The 20,421-nt window shown below is 39.4% G+C and overlaps 1 protein-coding gene across 1 annotated transcript in view; it reads left to right on the top strand.

Moving 5' to 3' along the window:
• The window catches only part of LOC117375957 (transducin-like enhancer protein 1), a 47,647-nt gene that overhangs the window by 16,269 nt on the left and 10,957 nt on the right, over positions 1 to 20,421 (top strand). The window contains exons 5-8 of the mRNA XM_033972348.2: positions 5,420 to 5,482; positions 6,238 to 6,342; positions 14,641 to 14,860; positions 15,505 to 15,521. Of these exons, the coding sequence (XP_033828239.1) occupies positions 5,420 to 5,482; positions 6,238 to 6,342; positions 14,641 to 14,860; positions 15,505 to 15,521 (405 nt within the window). The remainder of the gene's footprint in view (positions 1 to 5,419; positions 5,483 to 6,237; positions 6,343 to 14,640; positions 14,861 to 15,504; positions 15,522 to 20,421) is intronic.

Raw genomic sequence — 20,421 nt, 5'->3', positions numbered from 1 at the left:
TCACTTCTGTGTGTACGCGCTCTGCCAATAATTCTCCAATTATATAAGTAATGAGAAGTCTGTTCTCTGGGAGCGCTCGCAGGGACTTGGTTTTAGCTTCAAATTGGAACTAAATCAGGCAAATTGTGCATGCTTAGATTCACAAATGTGGTTATTCTCAAGCCAGCTCTACAAAGCAGTTATAGTAATGACACAATATTGTGAAGTAAAGACGGCAGCGGCTCAGTGGAGAAGAGTATTTGCCCGCTGGAGAAGTTTTATAATTAGAGAAGTTTTATAATTTTTACCATTGCCTAATTTTTAAGTTAAATATTTAGTCACTGCAAAGTTATATTCTCATTGGGCTTAAACAATAGAATACACTCATAGGAAAGTCGCCTAAAACTGAGCTCCACCGTGCTAAGCCTCTGGGGAAACACTGTTGCTGTTTGATCCCAGCTGTGCCATTGGGCCAGGCACTTCATCATTCTTGTCTCTAGAGTCTGTTGTTAACCAGTGTTTTAAGTGTTTGTTTGCTGAGGGTAAATGGGTCAGACAAATGGAAAAAGGTCCTAAGCTAACATCTGTGTTTATATTTATGCATGTTTTCTCATTTTGATTTTATTTATTTTAAGCAAGTCAATGAAATGAACACAAGAGGAAAGTAAATCTGCTTATTCATGAACATGTATTTGTTCAACCAATTAAATATTTAGTAATCTGACAAAAAGAAATCGCCATATCATTGTCACAAATAAAATTATACATTTTGAGCTATATTCAGTCTAAACAAATTGACTGAATTAGAGCAGTTTCTATTTTATACCCTTGGCTAGCATAGTTGTTAGTGGGAAGGTTTAGCCTAGCTCACGGTTTCATAAGTTACGCTGGAGATTTGTCACATTCACACTTCAGTTGAAATAATGGACAGTCAAATACATTTATTTTTTATTTATTTTTTTATGCTGTGTAACAGAAGTGTATGCTAGTTCGAATAAGCGCTACAAGATTAATCACAATCAAATCAAAATCACTATTCAAATGGGCACATTTAGCATTAGCAAAGGCTGCAGTTTTAAAGTACCATGATTTCCTCCACAAACAATAACATAGTTATTCTAGATCGAATTGATACCGCTAGTTTAGAACTGAGCAAGCACCTTCTGAAATGTGATTCTTGCATTTGTTTGTCAGTTCATGTCAGTCTTTTGTCAATTATTCTGGATGTGTTTAAAATTAAAATTTTATTCAAAGCTGACATTTAAATATATATTGCAAATTTAATCCAATCTCAATACTTTTTTTCCCAAATCATTCTGCCCTGATTTAGATAGTTATAGAACCCCTCATAGCTCAGCCCTTACATCACCTTTTACCATCCCATTGGTTTTGTCATCAGGTCAGGTAAATGAGCTAAACCTTGGCTGGTATTCTCAGCTGTTCTTTCTCGTGAGGACTTATAAAGACATCCTTTTAAAGACGCCCCGCTTTAATGCCTCTAAGCTTCGTTATAGGCTTAGCATTAGCAACACCATTCTGCTTCCCAGAATGGTGTCATGTAAATGGTGTTAGGATTTTTAAGGCGGGTTCACGTGACATCACAACATTCAAAACTGCCCATAGTTTAACCCTGAGGTGAAGGGCAGGTTGGTTATTTTAATTCTAATTTGATTGAGTTTATGGTCAATCTCTGCTACTTGCAGTCCTAGTTGATGTTCAAGACATATGGAAAGGCCCAGTAAACAATAATTTTAGCTGTCAACAATTTTGCATCCTTTTTTTTAAAGTCAAGTAATTGGTCAATGGCGTCTTAGTCTACCAAAATTTGTATTATGCAACAAATAATTTTATTTAGATTATAAGGATTTGATATGAGATAACAGCAGAAAGGGAAGATTAAACTCATGAGTTTAATCTGTCTTTATATAAATACATTGTTTCCTAGTATATTTGCATACATAGTTGCTTTTGCATGAACTCCCCCTGCAGGTGTAGTCATGTGAGTGCAGTTTGGGTGATACATAGAGATACCTAATAGTTTTAAGAGCTTTTGCCACACACCCTTTTTAGTCGATGAATCGAGCCAAGTATTTTAGTCAACTCTAGCCCTATAGTTAATTAATCAGGAAACACATTTTTAACCAAATAAAGGTTGAAATATGATGACCAATGGCGTCTAAAAATGAGAATATTTTGGAATGAAGTGTATTAATGAAGATCAGAAACTGTTTATTCTTTTTTTGACATTTTAATGCCACAGTTGTTTTGTAGGTGTTTTAGGGTCTGTATGGTCCAGATGAAGATTACGATCATCAAAATACAACTTTCTATGACACGCAATTGTTAGCAGTGGTGAGAGAACTAATATGGCACATTGATGGACCCCAACCAAAATGTCTTGTATAAAAAGATGATTTATGTGTGGGATTTTCAGATGTCTTTAACCTATGATCAGACCAATTACTTATTTTATAACTCAAATCTCAAATCCTGGTTCACTGTCTCATTTATTGATCATTTTCACATGCCCTTTGTTATGGAAGGCCTTTGAAAGAGGGTTACAGGCCTCACCACCATTCCAGGTTTGGGGAATTGATCTACAGGTAAAGCTGTTTCAAATGACTCTTTATTTAGAGCTGCCTGGCAATTGGATCATTTGGGTTTAATAAGATTGAATTAACTTGTATGGGAGTGTGTTGATGCAGATCTGTGGTTATCAATGTGCCTTTTGCTGTTCTCAGAAGACTGTATTAGAAAATAGGCTGCAGTTGTGTAGTGAGATAAGCACTTTTCTCAGAACCAGAGGGTTGCCAGTTTGATTCTGGCTCGAGGGCAGACATAAAACTGTCCTCAGTTTCAGGTTTCAGCTTCCTGTTTATAGGCACCATTTTGAGGACTTTCGAGCGGGTTAATACCTATGGCAATGGTTCTTTATGGGAAAATTGACTTGAACTTTAGTGATCCAGATGGCGGTGTACTTAAACAGTTGCTATAGAGCACAATATGTAAACAATTCTTAATAACAAACATTTAATATTGAAGTGAAAAGCAAATTAATTATGCAAAGTTGGTATAAACATAACGGGGTACATGAATACAGATGTGTCATTTGCGATCTTGAATGAGGGAGTAATAATCATTATCTGGGTTACTGAGTTATTCCTTGGCTCGAGAATGGTGGCATTAGCATAGCCTCTTATAGCTCTGGCACCGGTCCAAATGTTATTCAGGGTAAAGCTGTTTGTCTGGTTCTGGCCGTATTTAGTCACAGCGCTGCTTTAATTAGCTCTTTAAACGACATAATTGGATGAACTCTGCCATTGTGGAAGATCTAAAGACAGAATACTATCAGGTGTCCTTAGATTGAGGCTATGTTGAGAAATAACCCATACGCAGCAGTGATAAAGAAACTGTGCTAACCGCTCTATTGATAGCTCACAGACAAGCCGCGTGTCACGTCTACTAATGGGTTTAGTGCGGTTTAAAGTAACACATTCAAGGTTATGACTGAAGGAAAAATACCCTGCATGTACTGGGCATATATAGAACATGTACAATATTCCAATTTTCAATAATATATTTCTGATGACTAGTTTAACAAATTAGTGTATTTTTTATTGTTTTACTTTCATTTTTAATGCTGTGTTAAATTGTGCATCCAAGTAAAATTCCGTCTTCAAATAGCAATCAAGCAGGCGTCGACAAAGAAGAAAAACAGTCCTGTTTTTTTTTTTTTTTTAATTCATTATTACAAAAATTGGACTGGAATTTTGCTGGATACTGAAATTTCAAACTATTTCAATACTAAGGAACAGATGTGACACTATATACTGATTCTGATAACACAATGATAATAAAAACACTTTCTTTAGACAATAGAATGTTGTTTTTAAACATTAAATGGTAGTAATTTCTTTTATATTACCGTATGGCCTTATATTTGTGTAATTCCTCAGTCGTCCTGGTAGTTTCCATAGTGGTCCATGGATGTATACTCGTCTGTGTGGCCTTACAATTGTTCTGATACAGCTCAAGATCATTCTAAAACTACTCAGGAAAGGTTCATTTCTGTCCTGTGAATGTAATTTTTATTTATTTATTTATTTTATTTATCAATACGTGCTCAAATGACTATCTAGATTTAATACTAGTTTTAGTAATGATTAGTATCTGATTTTAGGTGGTTGTTTTAGGATTGTATTCAGAATTATCTAAAATCTTTAAAAAGTAACATTTCAACTTGGAATATATTTGACACTGTAAGCTGATGGTGAAATGCCGATACTTTTGCAGTGCCTATTTGCATCTTTTATGAACATTTTCGTAAGATTAAAAATGCATTTGAAATCTCCTATAATACAGTAATGGCCAAATACTGCGTTTCATGGCTCCTCGGTTTGCCTCTTTGGCGGGGGCAGTCTGCGTATCCATTTTAATTGTGTGATATGTAATATGAGCGGCCTTATCTGATTTGGTGCCACTGTGGGGGTATCGGGTTTCAACCACTCGTACCCACCTCCGGGAGCTGGGGGGCCGGCGGATGTGTTGCCATGGACACCGAGGATGGAGGGATGGAGGGCGAGGGGAGGGGTGGAGTCAGCGGTGATGAGATTACACTGAAGTGCTGATGGGAAGAGGAACAAGAATAAAGAAGTGTGAGGGGAGAGAGGTAACACAACAGGCAGGGTTGAAACCAGAGCTCTTAAAATGACAAATGATTACGTTGTTGTTGAACCAAGTGGCTCTGGGACTCTGGGAATGACATGTCCTTAGTTAAAGTTCATTAAGGTGATTCTATGGAAAGGTCTCGCAGTGTCATAAAAAAGTTACAAGGAAAAGTGTGAGGCTGTCCATAAAGCACATACTTTATTGTATAGGGATCAGGAGCCCAGGGACCTATCTCCAGATCTTGAGTCAATCTTGGACTGCTTTCACTGAAGGATTTTACCTATGGTGCATGTTTTGGGTTAGGTTACTTGGATTAAAGCTCAACAGTGTTAACTTTTTAGCTAAAAAAGACTAAAGGAAAATAATGCTTTTCATTTTAGATGCTTTTATTACACTGAAAAACTTATTGCAACCTGAATGTGAGCGGGCTTGCATCTCCTTAAATCTGATTCTTACGTGGTGTTACTTTACTACTTTGAATCAACAAGTCTTTGCATTAAACATAAGCAGACCAAGTCGATGTTGATGTTGATATGACTAAACCCAGAACGAAACCTGCACCAGTCTAGGACTAAACAAAGTCCAAGTCTATACTTGTCTATTGTCAATCATGTGGATACACTCTAAAAACATAATACTCAAACTGTTTCTTTCCTCGAAACACAAGGCTCTTTTGTAACAGCTGTCTTTTCATAATGAATATAATTATGTCATTAACCATTTACTCTCCTCCCTCCCTCCCTCCCTCCCTCTCTGTTATTCTCTCCATCAGACTGAGATCGCCAAGAGACTCAACACCATCTGTGCACAAGTCATTCCCTTCCTATCACAGGAGGTAAGTGACACATTTAGCATTTAGCGCACTGCTGCTGTTACCGTAGTTTGATTATGATCCTTGTTAGAACTATAAAATTTTGTCAGCATTTCTGTAATATTCTGGCTGGAAAATGCTATATTTTGAGCCTCTGCTATAGAGACTAAATACAAGCTCCCACTGAAACAGTATTCTATTTATTCTTCTATTCTACTCTTCTATTCTATTATATACATTTGATAAATAGAATAAAGAATAGGTTTATCAATGTATATCCTTTGACTTGAAACTCTTGTCACCGATAAAGGAAAACCAATTATACATTTTTAAATTAACTTCATTTCATATGGTGTTTTAATAGAATTGTGCTGTTCCAAGTCCCTTTTGGCAATTTTAGTTCAAACTAGGTATATTTATATTATAGTGTCTTTTGTTCCAGTTGCCATTGCTGTTTCTAGTACTACATAACATCACACATGACTTCCCTAATTAAAGCGTAATTAGGTGTGTCTGATTACAAACACCAGGCTACAGCGGTGGAGTTTGAAGTGCAGATACCTCTTAGACCAATTGCACTGTTCCTCATAAATCCAGACCTCACCCCTCCTCTCTCCTCACTCTGCCCAGATTAGCAGGCCTTTGTGCAATATGTGGATGGAGTTTAGGTGTTTAGTCCCACTTTAATGTGAGAAGCCTGTAACTCCTCCCCCATCAAACTATCAAAACTAAACAAAAACATTGGCTGTTGACCTTAACCTTGTGTGTGTCTCCTCCAGCACCAGCAGCAGGTGGTCCAGGCCGTGGAGAGGGCCAAACAGGTGACAATGGCTGAGCTCAACGCTGTGATTGGGGTACGAGGACTGCCAGGCCTCCCTCCAACAGTGTGTATTTCTTTATTTACTTTACCACATCAACACTACAAACTAGAGCAGGGTCATATAGTCAAAACATTTCACCACAATATAAAAGAGAAAACATGCGCTAATCGTATAACTGATATACCCAAGGCTGCGTATAATATTTGTTTATAGCTACAATTTCTGCTTCCACTCCTCACGTCTCATCTCTTTCAACATTAGAGTTTTAACCCAAACAGTTTGTGTTTAATTGAGTTGCAACGATAATTGGAATAATTGTGATTACTAAATATTTTACATAATATTGGACCTTTAATCTTTTAAGTAGTAAAGACCCAGATGGCTATGAATGTGAACGAATTTTAAAGCAGACCTATCCATGTTATAGTTGTTTCCTTCTCATTGACCCTCTTGAAGTTGCTGATTCATGCATGTTTGAGCAATCGTTAATCGCTTATTTTCAAGACGTCATATTGCAGATAAATCCCCATTTTCATCGCCACTGGCATATGCCCACTGCTCGACTTACTTTGTTCTTCAATTTTATTTTATTTATCAGTGATACACGTAAGATTCGGTAGCGTCACGTAGTCATTTTGGTACAAACGGGGGGGAAAAATCTGCTGCTCACTAGTGTGATATACAGGTGTCCATAGGGGTGCCGACAGCTACACTTTTATTGTGATGATATTTAAGCCGACATCAGCTCCCAGTGGGCACCTCAGTTTTCTAACATGGAAGTTGTTAAGTCGTTTTAGATGAATATGGCGATTTTAAAATGTGCAAATTATAACATAATGATTCATGGGTGTGGTAGATTATAACCATATAGCAGACAAGCACAATAAGCACAAGCACAATAGGGCTGATTTAATGAGTACCGGTATTTTTACCAAAGCTAGTTCAGGCCTATTGCACTCTTTATTTACACCTGACCACACTAGTTATGAAACCATTATTGAACAGGAATGTAGGCAGACTAGTCCGAATGTCAGGTGACGCCTTGATGGTTAAGATGTTGGTTTTCCTTTTGGTAATTGTGGTCAATCTTTTGCCAAGAATGTGCCTGTCCCCACATTTCAGTTAGTATATAAAACAAGAACAATAAAGGGAGTATTTAAACCAGCAGTAATTATGAGTGATCATAGGAGATAATTGGTCTATTAAAGATGGTGCCAAGATTGTGAAATAGGAATAGTAAGTTACTAACCTGCCTGATGATTTGTATAGTCTTATAAATATCATGATTAGATTTTTAATTTAATTAATTTTCTTTTTAAATTATTTATTTATAACTTTTTTTTTAAATATATACAACATGAAACAATCAAATGAACGATGTAGAATACAGACTGGTGGGAAAGACATTGATGCATGACATTCCAAGGTCCAGAAAGATTTGTGGTGGTTCAAGTCCAGAGTAACTGTCTGTTTGAGTCTATTTGACACTTAAGTCAGATTGCTTCCAGTGGCTTCATTTGTCTATGAAAAGCTGAGAGTTTCCATCAATATAATGTCCAAGTTTGATCATGGTCAGGACGTCAGACATCAGTGACTTCCACAGGGGAATAGAAGGCGGATCATCACCCACACACTTTACTATAATACTCTTTCTAGCTCTCATTAAGAATGACTGAACTAATGCTCATTTTATACCAGTGAAGGAGGAATATGTCCAAGTAAACACATCTCTGGGTTTCCTGCCACCTGCTGACTTATGGCTTTACTAATATTGGCACAGACCTTAGTCCAAAATGTTTGGATATGGGCACATTCCTATAAGCAATGGTATCTTGTGACCACAATTAAGGCAATTTGGTGATGTACCCACATTGTACTTACTATAAATATTTGGAGAAATATATACATTATGCAAAATATTGTACTGCATTTCTTTAACCCTGTTACAAATGGAGATTTTAGATGGTAAGGTCTTTTATTTGTAGAGTAAGACGAATAGAAGAATTGACCCACCCATTCTCTACAGTATTTTGCATGCTCCTCACCAGTAAGATGAGTTTTTTGCATGAAAGCAATTTGGACTCAAATCTTTTTTTCAAGGAATTCAGAATGGACTTTTTCTTAACTACATTACTGGACCCCTTTACATTCGAAGTGCTTATCTTTAATGACATATTAAATATACCTTATGTATATGTTGTTTTTTACAATAAAAAACATAAAAGCCTGGACCAAGCAACCCTCTCATAACAGATGAGACATAAACAAATACAAATAAAACAAAAAACAAAGTACTTTAATAAGTGGAATTCTAAGACACCCATGCACTAGATAAAATCAGACATAAACATAATGGCTCAATGATAATCAACTAATGCTACCATGATAAGCCTCAAGTAATCAATCTGCATTACAAGTATAAATCGTTGCCGCTCAGTTTATTTGGCTTCCGGCAGCCGCATCACGCAGTCCTTTACCTCCTTTGTGGTCCTAAGAAAGAGAATGAAGCCATCGTTAAGTGTCTTGATAGTAGCTGGATATGAAGAGGAATATCTGATCCCTGCGTCTCAGAGTGCTCTACGTGCATTGGCGGTCTCCTGTCTCTTCTTCGCCACGGCCGCTGAAAAAGTAGAAGGACAGTGTACCTGTTGCTGTCACCATGGTACCTTTTGCCCTTGCAGCATGAAGAATCCTCTGTGCATCGGTGTAATAGTGCAGCCGAACCAAGACTGTGCGCGGTCCCGCTGCACCCGCATGTCTCAATTGTGGGCCACTGTGATGCGCTCTATCAATTACAATATTCCGCTACAAGCCCGGTATCCACTTTTGAAAAAAGTCCAATGGCGAGGCACCCTCCACACACATTCAATGATTCTTGCGTTCTACCTTCGGCTCTGGTTCTCAAAACTTTCCAGTCTCTCCCGTATTCTCTGAAGCTGGGCCGCGCTAATAACGAGGCTCGCTCGTCAGTGCGGCATCTTCCAAGTCTGAAACCCTCTGCTCTACTCTCAACTGTCGGATTAACCAGGGAGTTCGTTCAAAGGCTTTAACTTGTCATCCAGCATGTGAGATATATTGGTGTAACCTTATACACGATGATTGTTTTCCATCTCGATGGTCACTAGGCCCATATTCTCAGTATCGCCCATGACCTCGTCTGCTTGGCTGTTGCTTACTGCCGTGTCGTTACAGCTAGCTTTAGCCTCGTTTACCTATTTCTCTCTTCTTGCTTGTTCCAGGCTGTTTGAATCCAACATCAGACACAGAGGCAGTTTTATATTCAAAACAAGTGAAAAACATGTATTTTAAAAGACATCGTGTGCAGACCTGAAAAGCACGCGACTACTCAGCTCGGCACATCACCCCTTCTCCTTTATTTTATTTTTAATTATATTTTTATTTTATTTTTAAATCTTAATAGTTAGCGGAACTTAGAGGTGCACTTTTTGAGTGGAGTCAATCAGTCAGTCACAAAACATACCTGGAGTTGTTTTCTTTCATTCACACATGATTAACCTAATCCTGCACGGTAGAACAAAGTTTTTTGTTCTCTCAAACAGAAAACATTTTGTTCTACCGTGTGTGTTGTCATTTGGTAATACAGGAAGAATTCCACTAAACGTTTTGAGTGTTGAGTAATCCTTTATTAGTCTGTCTATATCTCCAAACATTTGTGAATGAAACAAAACACACCTTCAGTTATGTTTTTAATGAGGTAACAGCATAATAACATGCCTTGGACTTAGCTAACTGGTTTGTCTTTGGTTTTTCCAGTGCTTTATTAGTTTTCTCCTGTTTAGATAAGGCATACTTTATGTCATACTTCATGCTTTGCCAACTCTGACCTTTCTCCTAATATGGTCATCTTTTCCATCACTCCCATCTCTCAAGTTATCACGGCTCATGTTTTTGATCAAAGAAGGCTCATTATGCTCTGCCTGCATTTAGAAGTAAACTATAACATGCAGTTTATAATTAACCAAATGTAACATAATGATCTTTGCAATATTGATCTAATTTGGCTAGTAGTCTATTTACTTTACTACAATTGACTCTTGAGAGATTTAAGCCACGTTAGAATACTGTTACTTCATCAAAAACATAGCTGGAGATGTGTTTTGTTTCATTCACAAACATTTGAGTAACCCTGGATTATTAGTCTACACCGCCAATAATCAAAATGCTCTGTTCCACCCTGTAATGTCATGAAGCGGTAGTTTTCAAGTTAACAGCTACTTTTTACATTTTGTTTAGTGGAGGTTGGCAATTCCAGGGCTGAAATTATCCAAATAATTCTAGTGAAGGTGTATGGAGTTTAAAAACACAATGCAAGCACTTCCTGTACAAACAAAACACAACTCCAGGTATGTTTTTGACAAAGAAACAACATAACATGGATAAGAAAATGTAATATGGGCTATATGAGCTATATTTTGTCTAATCAACTTTCATATTGGTCCACTGCTATTATTCAATTTGTGTTTTGGGGGTTACAATTAATAGAGAAAAAACTTTATTTGCCAGTAACTTTGATAGAACTTTGAGAGAAGAGCTGTTGAATTTTTTCACATAGCTAATACAAGTACTTTAGTCTTATGCCTGGTTAGTTTGCGGGACAGGGAAGGTCTAGGTTGGGGGCAGCTCTAGTTTGGCAGTTGTGTGTGCGTTTTAATTGCAGGATTCCAGTGTTTGTAAAAGCGACCAGGGAGGATGGGGGTCAAAGCTTTACCCTCACCCCTCCTCTCCACACTCCCCCCCCCTCCTCTCCCCCTGTCTCCCACGCCGGTCCGTCATTCACCCCGTTTGTGAGTTAAATGAATGTAATGAAGCATAGCGCACACATCACCAGCTCGCGCTAACCTCCCATGACAAACCAGGCTCCCCTTTTCGAGCACCAATACTTCCCCTCCATTTACGCCCAGCAGGAGTCCAGGCCACGTTTTGCATCTGCTGTGTGAGTCTGTTGTGTGTGTGTTGTGCGTGTGTGTGTTGTGTAGGGCTGAACGCTTTGGGGAAAATATCTAACTGCGATTTTTCTGACAAGCATTGCGATTTAGATTTATGGTTTGTGTTGTAATGATGAGATTCTGTTTAAAGTTTACATTTAAATACATCCAGGACATTTGACAAAACGACTAATAAAATAAGACAAAAATAAGCAAGGCTGCACAACATATCGCAACCAAAACACAATTTTAGTTACTGCCAATTAAATTAAATGACAAAGACTGCAGTTTTGTTTTGTTTTTTTAATTATAATGTAGAATGTTCTATGGAGAGAACAAAGTATCCTGTCTTTTATCCATTGGTTTCAGAATAAAGAAAATTTAGCACCATAACAATTAACAAGGTTATGGGGTTACGATGGCAGCACCTGTGATCAATAAGAGTGTTCACGGTATTATTTAGGTGTTTCAGTAAATGTAATTGTTTCAATAAAAAAGGTGAGTGAGACAAACTGAAAAAACAGTTGGCTAATGCTTGCTAGCTTGTGACTAATATTGTTATTAAATGTAACCATAATACTTTTTTTCTCGAGGTCCTCCTTCCTACTGTTGTTGTGTCTGCTGTGTGCGTGTGTGTGTGTGCGTGCGTGCGCATGTGTGTATCCAAACGTCTCTGATTCGCTCTAAACAACAACAGCAGCAGTGCCATGCTTGAGTCACCCTGTGCCCTGGTTCTGTGCCCGAGCTGTGAGCATGTCGGAGTGATCAACTGTGACATGTGGGTGTGTTGTCTTTGATTGCTTGGCAAACCAGTCGCAGTGTGTGAGTTTGTGTACATTTGTGTGTGTCAATGGGTATTTATCACACTGTGCGGACTAAAATCTGTATATACACTCACATCGTCCCCATGACGTGAATCTTTTATTAGATCAACAACATGACTTAACCTATTTTAATCCACATCTTAACTTTAAGTTTAAGAATGTGGTGGCGATGATAAAAGGGTCTGATTTTTTTTCCCATGTATTTTGTACAGATTGTATTGTCCCATTACATAGATTTTAACCTCAGAGCTAATTATAATTGGATGCAGACAGTACACAGCGGAAAAAGAGTGTTAATGTCCGATATTCAGGAGGTGCAAGTTAGCATGCTTGTTGAGCTTACCTTTACCATCCCTGTATAACTCTGTTGTGAATTGTGAAAAGCGCTTATATCTTCATCGCTGTGAATAATTAGGATGTTCAGAATGCACAAGGTAAGTGAGGAATATCTTTGGACCAATGCAAACAGTTTAAAATGAACGAGTTTAGATTTTCCATTTAAACAGTAAAAATCAGGTACTGAGCCTTTGAGGTTAGAATAGTCTCCAGGAAATGAGTGCAAGTCCCCAAATATCATGGAAACCCAACGTGTGTGTGTGCGTGTGCATGTGTGTGAGTGAGCGTGAGGGTCCTGGGTTAAAAGACTATTTAGTTGTTTTGCTTTCATTCATGTGGGCAGGACGTAGAGAATGAGAGATGGTTGAGAGGAGCCGAGGGGGGGGGTGAGTTAGTCAATTAGGTGAGATAAAAGTGGGTTTGACCTTCAGCACTCCTCCCCCCTGTGGTGCTGCCTCCTGCCCCCCTCTCTCCCTTTTCTCTCCCCCTCTCTCTCTCCACTCTCTCCCCCATCCCTCCCTTCCCCGCAGCGAATCACGGAGCTTCCATTCCCGCGGCTACTGTCTGAGGAGGCAATAATGATGTTTTGGAACACAAAGACATTTCACGGTCCGACGAGCGCCTGATTTGGTGTGAAAGAGAGAGCAGGGCTGCCAGCCAATCCCCCTCCCTCTTCTGACCTGCTCTTCTCCCCCTCCTCTCTCCTCTCTCTCTTCTCTCTTCCTCATTGAGCTGACAGTGGAGCAGCAGCTGGGGCCAGAGTTGCCAAGTCTGCATCTTTATAGCAACTTGGGGCTGCTTGAACCCAGGAATGACTGAAATACAAGCCGTTAAAGGTGCACAATGTAACTCCACCACCTGCTTGTCTCCATCAATACGTTATTATAACACTATGGCATTACATTGTCCTCTCAATGGAAATGAGCAGGCGACATCACCATTCCAACTTACAGGTCAGATCTGTGTAGACAACTCAGCTCATAGTAAGAATGCATTTGTTCCTAGGTATTTCTGTGATTAAACGCATACAAGAAAAGTTTAAGGCCATAATGTGGAATATTCCAGGCAATAACATCTCGTTTAAAGCTGTTTATTGCTTGTTTATTTTCTTCCTTATTGTCTGTCTGTGTTTTATCTTTGTAGTATTTGTTATGTGGATCCTGCTGAGGTCTCTTAGTCATGTTGCAAATGTGAATTAGTTGTTTTACCTGGTTAAATGAAGGCTAAGTGTGTGTGTATATATATAAATGTATGCATGTCTCATTAGCAACACACACAACATTTAACCAGTTGCTTTTTATCTAGTTTTACTATTTTATCAAAGGCTTGATCACTTGTTTTCTGAAAATCTGGCAACCCTGTCTGAGTCCCCCCCCCCCCCCCTCTCCTCCTCTTCCCTCTCTACCCTCCTCAGCACATCCTTGTCTGTGTGATCCCAGCTGTCAGTATTGTTTAGCAGTGTTTGACCCCAGGGGCTGCAGAGGAGGCACAGAGGATGGTGCGTTCAGGGCAGTTGTAAACTTCGATGCTCAGAAAAACGAGCCATCTGTTGAGGACTTGAACAGATCTTCACTTCTACTGAAATTACAGACTCTTATTGATTTACCTATTCATGACAAGCAGGAAGTGCCACTCTACTACTACAGCTCCACTGCACTTAAGGCTTCAGTGTTATTCCAGATTTACAGCCATTAAGAGTTCACGTTCTAGATTTTGATTTGATCATTTTCGATGTAGACTAGGGTCTATAACTGACATGTGTAAGTTACCATTTTTTAGATAAATCTTTTTAGTTTTATCTAAAAAAAAAAAAGGTAACTTTTTAAGGCTTTATTTGGCATTCCAACATAAACAGAATGAAATATATTCCTCAAGCCCTAGTGATTCTTTAAATAAAGATTATATATCAGCAATAACATAAAACAATAGGAAGAGTAGCAGGAACAGATTTATGAACAATACTTTTTTGCCTTATGCTGCTAACCGCCTTGCCTTCAGACGAGAGGTTTAACTGAAGTGTTGGAAGCTATTGTAGAATGGGGACTTGGGTTTGGTCCTGTTCTAATCGTTGCCAAGTTTTGGGTTTAGTCCGTTTTGTTATGGTGAATGTGCAAGTGTGAATGCACCTTTCAACACCGGTATAGATTATGATTTCACATGAAGCCAACATCATACAAACACAATATTTAGTGCAAGTGAATACATGAATCAATGTCTGAGCTGCTCTCTCTGTCTCCCTGTGTATCTCTGAGCAGCAGCACCTGTCCCATACCCATGGAGGAGCCCCTGTTCCCCTGACGCCTCACCCTGCAGGCCTGCACCCCTCTCAGCTCAGCGGCTCTGCTGGGCTCCTGGCTCTGTCTGGGGCCCTTGGAGCGGTCCCTCCCCATCTCACGGGCAAGGACAGCGGGGATAAGAAGCCCCCTCACCTGGGCGGGCCCGACTCTCATCCTGGAGGACCGGAGCATTTAAGAGGTACAAGCTTTGCAGAGTAAAGGACATTCAAAAGATTTGTCTAAAATGTAAATGATGGGAAGCCAGAGAGCACAAAAGTAATATCACAGTAATTGACAGCAACACAGCATGTCAGTCTTTTCCTGTATTGAGTCTCTAATAAAGATGTTATATTAAACATTCAGGCTTTTTGACCTACTTTGGGCGTCTTACTTGTTTTTTATGGGGTTTTTTACGTCTTAGTTATGGCAATAGAATGAGTAAATCCATTCAGCTCTGGTTTCTGAGCAGATTTCTAAGGGCAAATGAGGCTAGAAACAAGCGCTGGTGGGTCAAATTTGCATCACTTTGATTTGCACCTATGAATGATCAGAATTAGTTTGAAAAATGTGGACTTAAATGGATTACCACCTAGTGACATCACAAGTTAGACATAACATTATTTTGGGGGAGAGTGACAGTTTAAATTGGTAGCATTGCGAAAAAATGGGGGAAACACAATACTAGGCATGTTTTGGATAAATTAACGATGAATAATAAATGATTTGGCAAAATATGTGTTTAATACTTGTAAATTAATGATTAATGATTCATAATTTCTTTCTTTTCCCTCCCTTTCCTCTTGGTGCATCTTCAAACCTGGATTTTTCATCATTTTGTCTCAGACCGAGAACCTGGCACAGTAAGTATCATCTTTCTCAAATTATTCTTGGTTATGTAATCGTCTGTCAGTCACTTGTGCCTCATCACAAACTGGACCCATGATTTTCAGTTGCGTTGGCTTATTATAAAGAGATGAGGCAATTTTAAAGTTTTTACGTCTTCTTGACTGTATATTTTTCTCAAATGAATCACTGCTCTCAAACTTGTAATATTGCCATTTGGTAATGTTTAGACTGTCAGTATCTTTGCATTGACATGCAAGTTTGGGGCTACAGTGGTAGAGTCTTATAGTTGTTGGAACGTTTCTGGTTTGAGTCCAGTGTATGCTATAAATTTGTTCTTGGGCAAAACACTTATTTTGTCTCTAATCTGCACCGACGGCTTCATCAACCACCAGCAGTTTGGCCCTGTCCCAATACCCACACTAGGCATTACACACTTCAACAAAGTGTGCAATTCACTGGAACGCATTGTGGGGAATACACTTACCTGAAGCCCACATCACTTGCTGCAAGTGTGGATCAAAATGTTTTAATGAATTGGCGCACTTCATGTGAACGCTCATCTGAAGTGCATAAGTTGGAGTATTGGGACAGGGCGTCAGTCTCACGTGTTTTAATAATCACAAGTAAATACAGAGCAGTGGGTGAAGGTGGGAATGTAAAAACTGCAATTTTCTGATTTGAAAACTAAAACTTATAAACAAATTAGTGAATGAGAGGATCACGTTAGTCAATTTTACACAATATGACCGATAATGTCCAAAAACATTATAGAAACTAGGGCAGCTCAATGAATCGTTATCAAGTTGCTGCAATTATCAAATCAAACTTTATTTATAAAGCGCTTTTCATACAAAAAAAAATGTAACACAAAGTGCTTTACAAAGCATTAAAATCAGTCCAATATTTAAGTAAGAGAATGTGCTCTGGAAAGAACAAAATATAATTTTATACAAAAATCTTGTAGTTTAGACTTCAAACATGTTCTGAAATGCATGGGATTCTTAGTTCATATTTCAGTTTTCTCTCAAATGCTCCTGGAGTTGTTTACAATGTACACTCCGAACAGAATTGTTTTTTTAACCATGTATTTCAAATCTAATCACAATCGCAAGACTTCACAGAAAAATCACATTTTGATGTTTTTTTCCCAAATCGTTCAGCCCAAATGTAAACCAAATGTATTATTTTCTATCCCACATTGGCTGTAGTTACATGCAGATTTTTGAGTTATAAGTTTACTAAATTGAAATGTAAACAGTAAAAGTATCTGATTTCTTTCTCAACATGGTCCCTCTGATTACTCACATCACAGTGTGCAATTTGCATTTTCTTTAAGTAATTTTTTAGTTCTAGAAATCAGGTATTAGTCACATTTTGGTGAGATTGCAACTGCAGCCTTGCAGCCTCGTTTTTGTGTGCTCTGAAACAGCCTCCTATTTTGCTGCGCCAGTGTTTTCGTTGGTCAACCAAAATTTGTATCAGTCGACTTACTATATTTGGATTATAAGGATTTCTATGGAGACGTTACTGAGAAAGGAGACGTTACTGAGTTGAGATGCATAATAGTTTTGAGCGCTTTGCCACGCCCCCTTTTTAGTCGACTAATCGATTGGCAGGACATGTCTTTAGTCGACTGCAGTCCTAGTTTTCATGCAGGTTTGGGGAAGTCCATGGGGACCGTTTAAGCTTGGCCGTCTCCTTTAGCTCTGCCCCCTCTGTCTCCTCTGGGCTGTTAGCTTGGCTCCCTCCTCCTTCAAATAGGTCTTTTTAGCACCGTCACACTTCTACACCGCCTCTGTCCCGGCCCCAGCCTGCATTGTTGTGCCTATTTAACACCTCAGTGAGCAGATTACCCCCCTCTCCCCTCCTCCCTTTTTCTCTCTCTCTTTCTCCCCCCTTCTTCTGATCCGGCGCTTAAAGACTCACTGTGCTTAATATCACTAGTGCACAGAGGGAGGGTGCTTGGGAAATGGAGGGAGAAGGGAGGGGGGCAGCAGTCATATGACACTAGGCTTGTACATGACTCGGAAAACAAGGGAGAGAGAGGGAGGGAGAGAGAGGGGAAGAAAGACAGACTAGTATATATGGAGGGGGAGGGAAAAAAATGTTAATATATGTAATTTGAATTAAAGGCCCTGTACCTGTTTTTTTTTTTGTTGGTTTTTTTTTCCCCCCCCATGTACTTGATAACAACTGACATGCTAATGTGCACTTCCTGATTATCGGACAGTAAAACACTTTGTAATTAGATGCAGACAGTACACACTGGACTTATTTTGCCCTCAAGAGCTGCTTGCTAGATTTACCTTCACAGGAAAAACATGCTCCACAATGGGGAAATTTCAGTTTTGCAACAATAAAGAACAGCAAGAGAATCAGGTATACACTTTTCAAAATAACTAACAATAAAAACGTAGACGTCAAATCTAGTTCAATATAGTATTCCTTTTTTTTACCAAATCATATATTTTGTTCTCTACACTACCAAAATGTCCACGTTGTTTTATTTTTATTTTATTTCATTTATCCCCATTGCCAACATCAAAACGTATAAATATTAATAACTGTAATAATAATAATATTTTAATAACAATGACATTATAAACCACAAAAACACTGTTCAAATCAGATGTTTTTTCCCTTTAAACAAAGGGTTAATCCTGGAAATACCAAACCCACAAATCCAGCATTAGCAGCGGCCCAGCGCTTTGATTCTCCCCTCAGACTGAGAGGAATACAGTTAGAAGCTTTAATCTACCTATGAGCTTAGTCTGGGTAAGCCCCACATGTAGCTAAAGACAAAGTGAACACAGGAGGCAGGGAGGGAGGCAGGGAGGGAGGGAGATAGAGGGAAGAGAAAAAGAGAGGGAGGGGAGAGGTATGGATGAGGGAGGGAAACAAGAGGGAGATGGGAGAGGGACAAGCAAGGAAGAGGAGAGGGGGAGAATAGAGGTGGGAGGAAGGGGGTAAGGGAGAGAAAAGAGGAAGAAGAGTCGGGAGAGAGGAGGGAGGAGAGAGAAGAGGCGGGAAAGGAGAAGAGAAAGGAAGAGAGGGCTGGATGAGGGGAGAGAGGGAGAGAAGAGAAAGGAAGGAGAAACTCTAGAGTGGGTTGAGAAGAGGAAGGGAGAGGAGAGGAGAAAGGAAGGAGAGGGAATAAGACAGCAGGGAAGAGACAAGAAAAGGAGTGAAGAGAGAGGGATGCAAGGAAGGAGGGAAGCGGGGGGAGAGATTGCTTATGTTTTGCGGGTCAGTGCTCCAGTGCTCGGCTCACTAAAGCAGTTTTGAATACAGGGGGTGAAGGAGGGGGACTGGAGTAGAATACAGATTTACACCCCTCCCTCAGGCCTTCTCCCTCTCCTTTCCCCTCCCTCCATCTCTGTTCCCCTCATCTCCTCTTGTGTTAGCCCTTCTCCTGGGCACTCTCAATCCTTCTCTTTACCTCTTTTCTTTTCTCTCTCTTTACACTCCTTCTCTTGTCTCTTTCCTCTCGCCGCCTCTCTTGTTATCCTTTCTCTTCCCTTCATCCTCTCTCCCTGTCTTTCTCTCTCTCCTCCTCTCCTAAATCTCCTCAGACTCTTCTGTCTCGCTCTCCTCCTCTTTCCACCCCTCCTCTCTTACTCCCTCTCACATCCTCTTGCCACTCTTTTCTTTCACGCTCACAAACAGCCCTGTTTGTCCTTTCCTCCTTCATTTAAGCCTCCGCTTTCTCTCTCTCCCTCCCTCTCTCCCTCTCTCCCTCCTCCCTCCTCCCTCCTCCCTCTCTCCCTCCCTCCTCCCTCTGAGACCACTGTGTAAAGCTCTCAAATGTGTTTGTTAGATGCACATTTCATTGACGGTCAGTGGTTATAATGGACTCGACATGAAGCTGTAATCCATTAACAATAGGATGCGTTGGTCAGGAGGCCAGAGGGGGAGGACGAGGACGAGGGAGGGGGTGAAGGGCGAGGAAGGGGGGTGTTTGCAGTCTGTCTAAAAGCACGCGGTCAGTGTAATAAATACCTCTCGTGGGGATTTGTGGCTACTGAGCAATATTACAAGGTCAGGTTTAAATTGTGTTTCACGTTTAAAAGGTTGGTTAAAATGTTATATAGGATTCATATGCATTTTTTCAACAATAAAGACGCACTATGTAACTTTTACAGTGCTAGTGCTTGGTATGTTCTGCAGCATGGCATTAAATTGCATTTATTCAGTCACAGAAGTTTTCATTCTTTTACTGAAAAAGTATATCTTGAAAATCATTCATTCTGACTGTGAGCAGGCTTGCCTCTCCACAGATTTGACCTGTAACTTCTATTAAGATAATAATCCTCAATTTCACTATTTGATCATAAAACATAAATGCCGAGTCCTAGTGTGAAGTTGAGTGATGCAGTACCTGGGTTGTCAGCTAGAGCAGGGCGTCAGGGTGAGAGGAAGCCTGATATTTGAAGAGCTACTTCATGTAATCATCGACTCAGCTTCATGTAATCATCACCTCAGCCTGCACTGCCTTCGGTCAAGAGAGGAAACGGCCTGATCAAGTGGAGGCACAGTTAAAATTGTGTTTCTCTGAATGAGTCACCTCTCAATGTATGATACTTAGTGAAATAACAGTAATAAGAGCCGAGTGGATCTAATGTGTTCTTAACCTGCTGAAGAGTCATTCATATTCAGATGAACTGTGCTAATTAGACCGGCTCAATAAAGCAAAAATATCACAACTAGGCATGGGATGAGTTTGAAATTTGGTGTCACAATTATCATGGCCAAAATAATTGCAACTAAACAAACAACAACAACAAACAATATATCACAATAATAATGATGACAGTTTAAAAAAGTTCTGGATATGAAAATCTTATTTTAATGTTATGAACAGGCTCCATATTTATTATTTTATTTCTTGTAATATTGGACTTTGTTGTGAAAACC

This window comes from Periophthalmus magnuspinnatus, chromosome 9 (assembly GCF_009829125.3).
Source record: "Periophthalmus magnuspinnatus isolate fPerMag1 chromosome 9, fPerMag1.2.pri, whole genome shotgun sequence".
Classification (NCBI taxonomy): Eukaryota; Metazoa; Chordata; class Actinopteri; order Gobiiformes; family Gobiidae; genus Periophthalmus; species Periophthalmus magnuspinnatus.
Note: the sequence above shows the minus strand (reverse complement) of the source record. Positions and strands in the feature narration are given on the sequence as shown.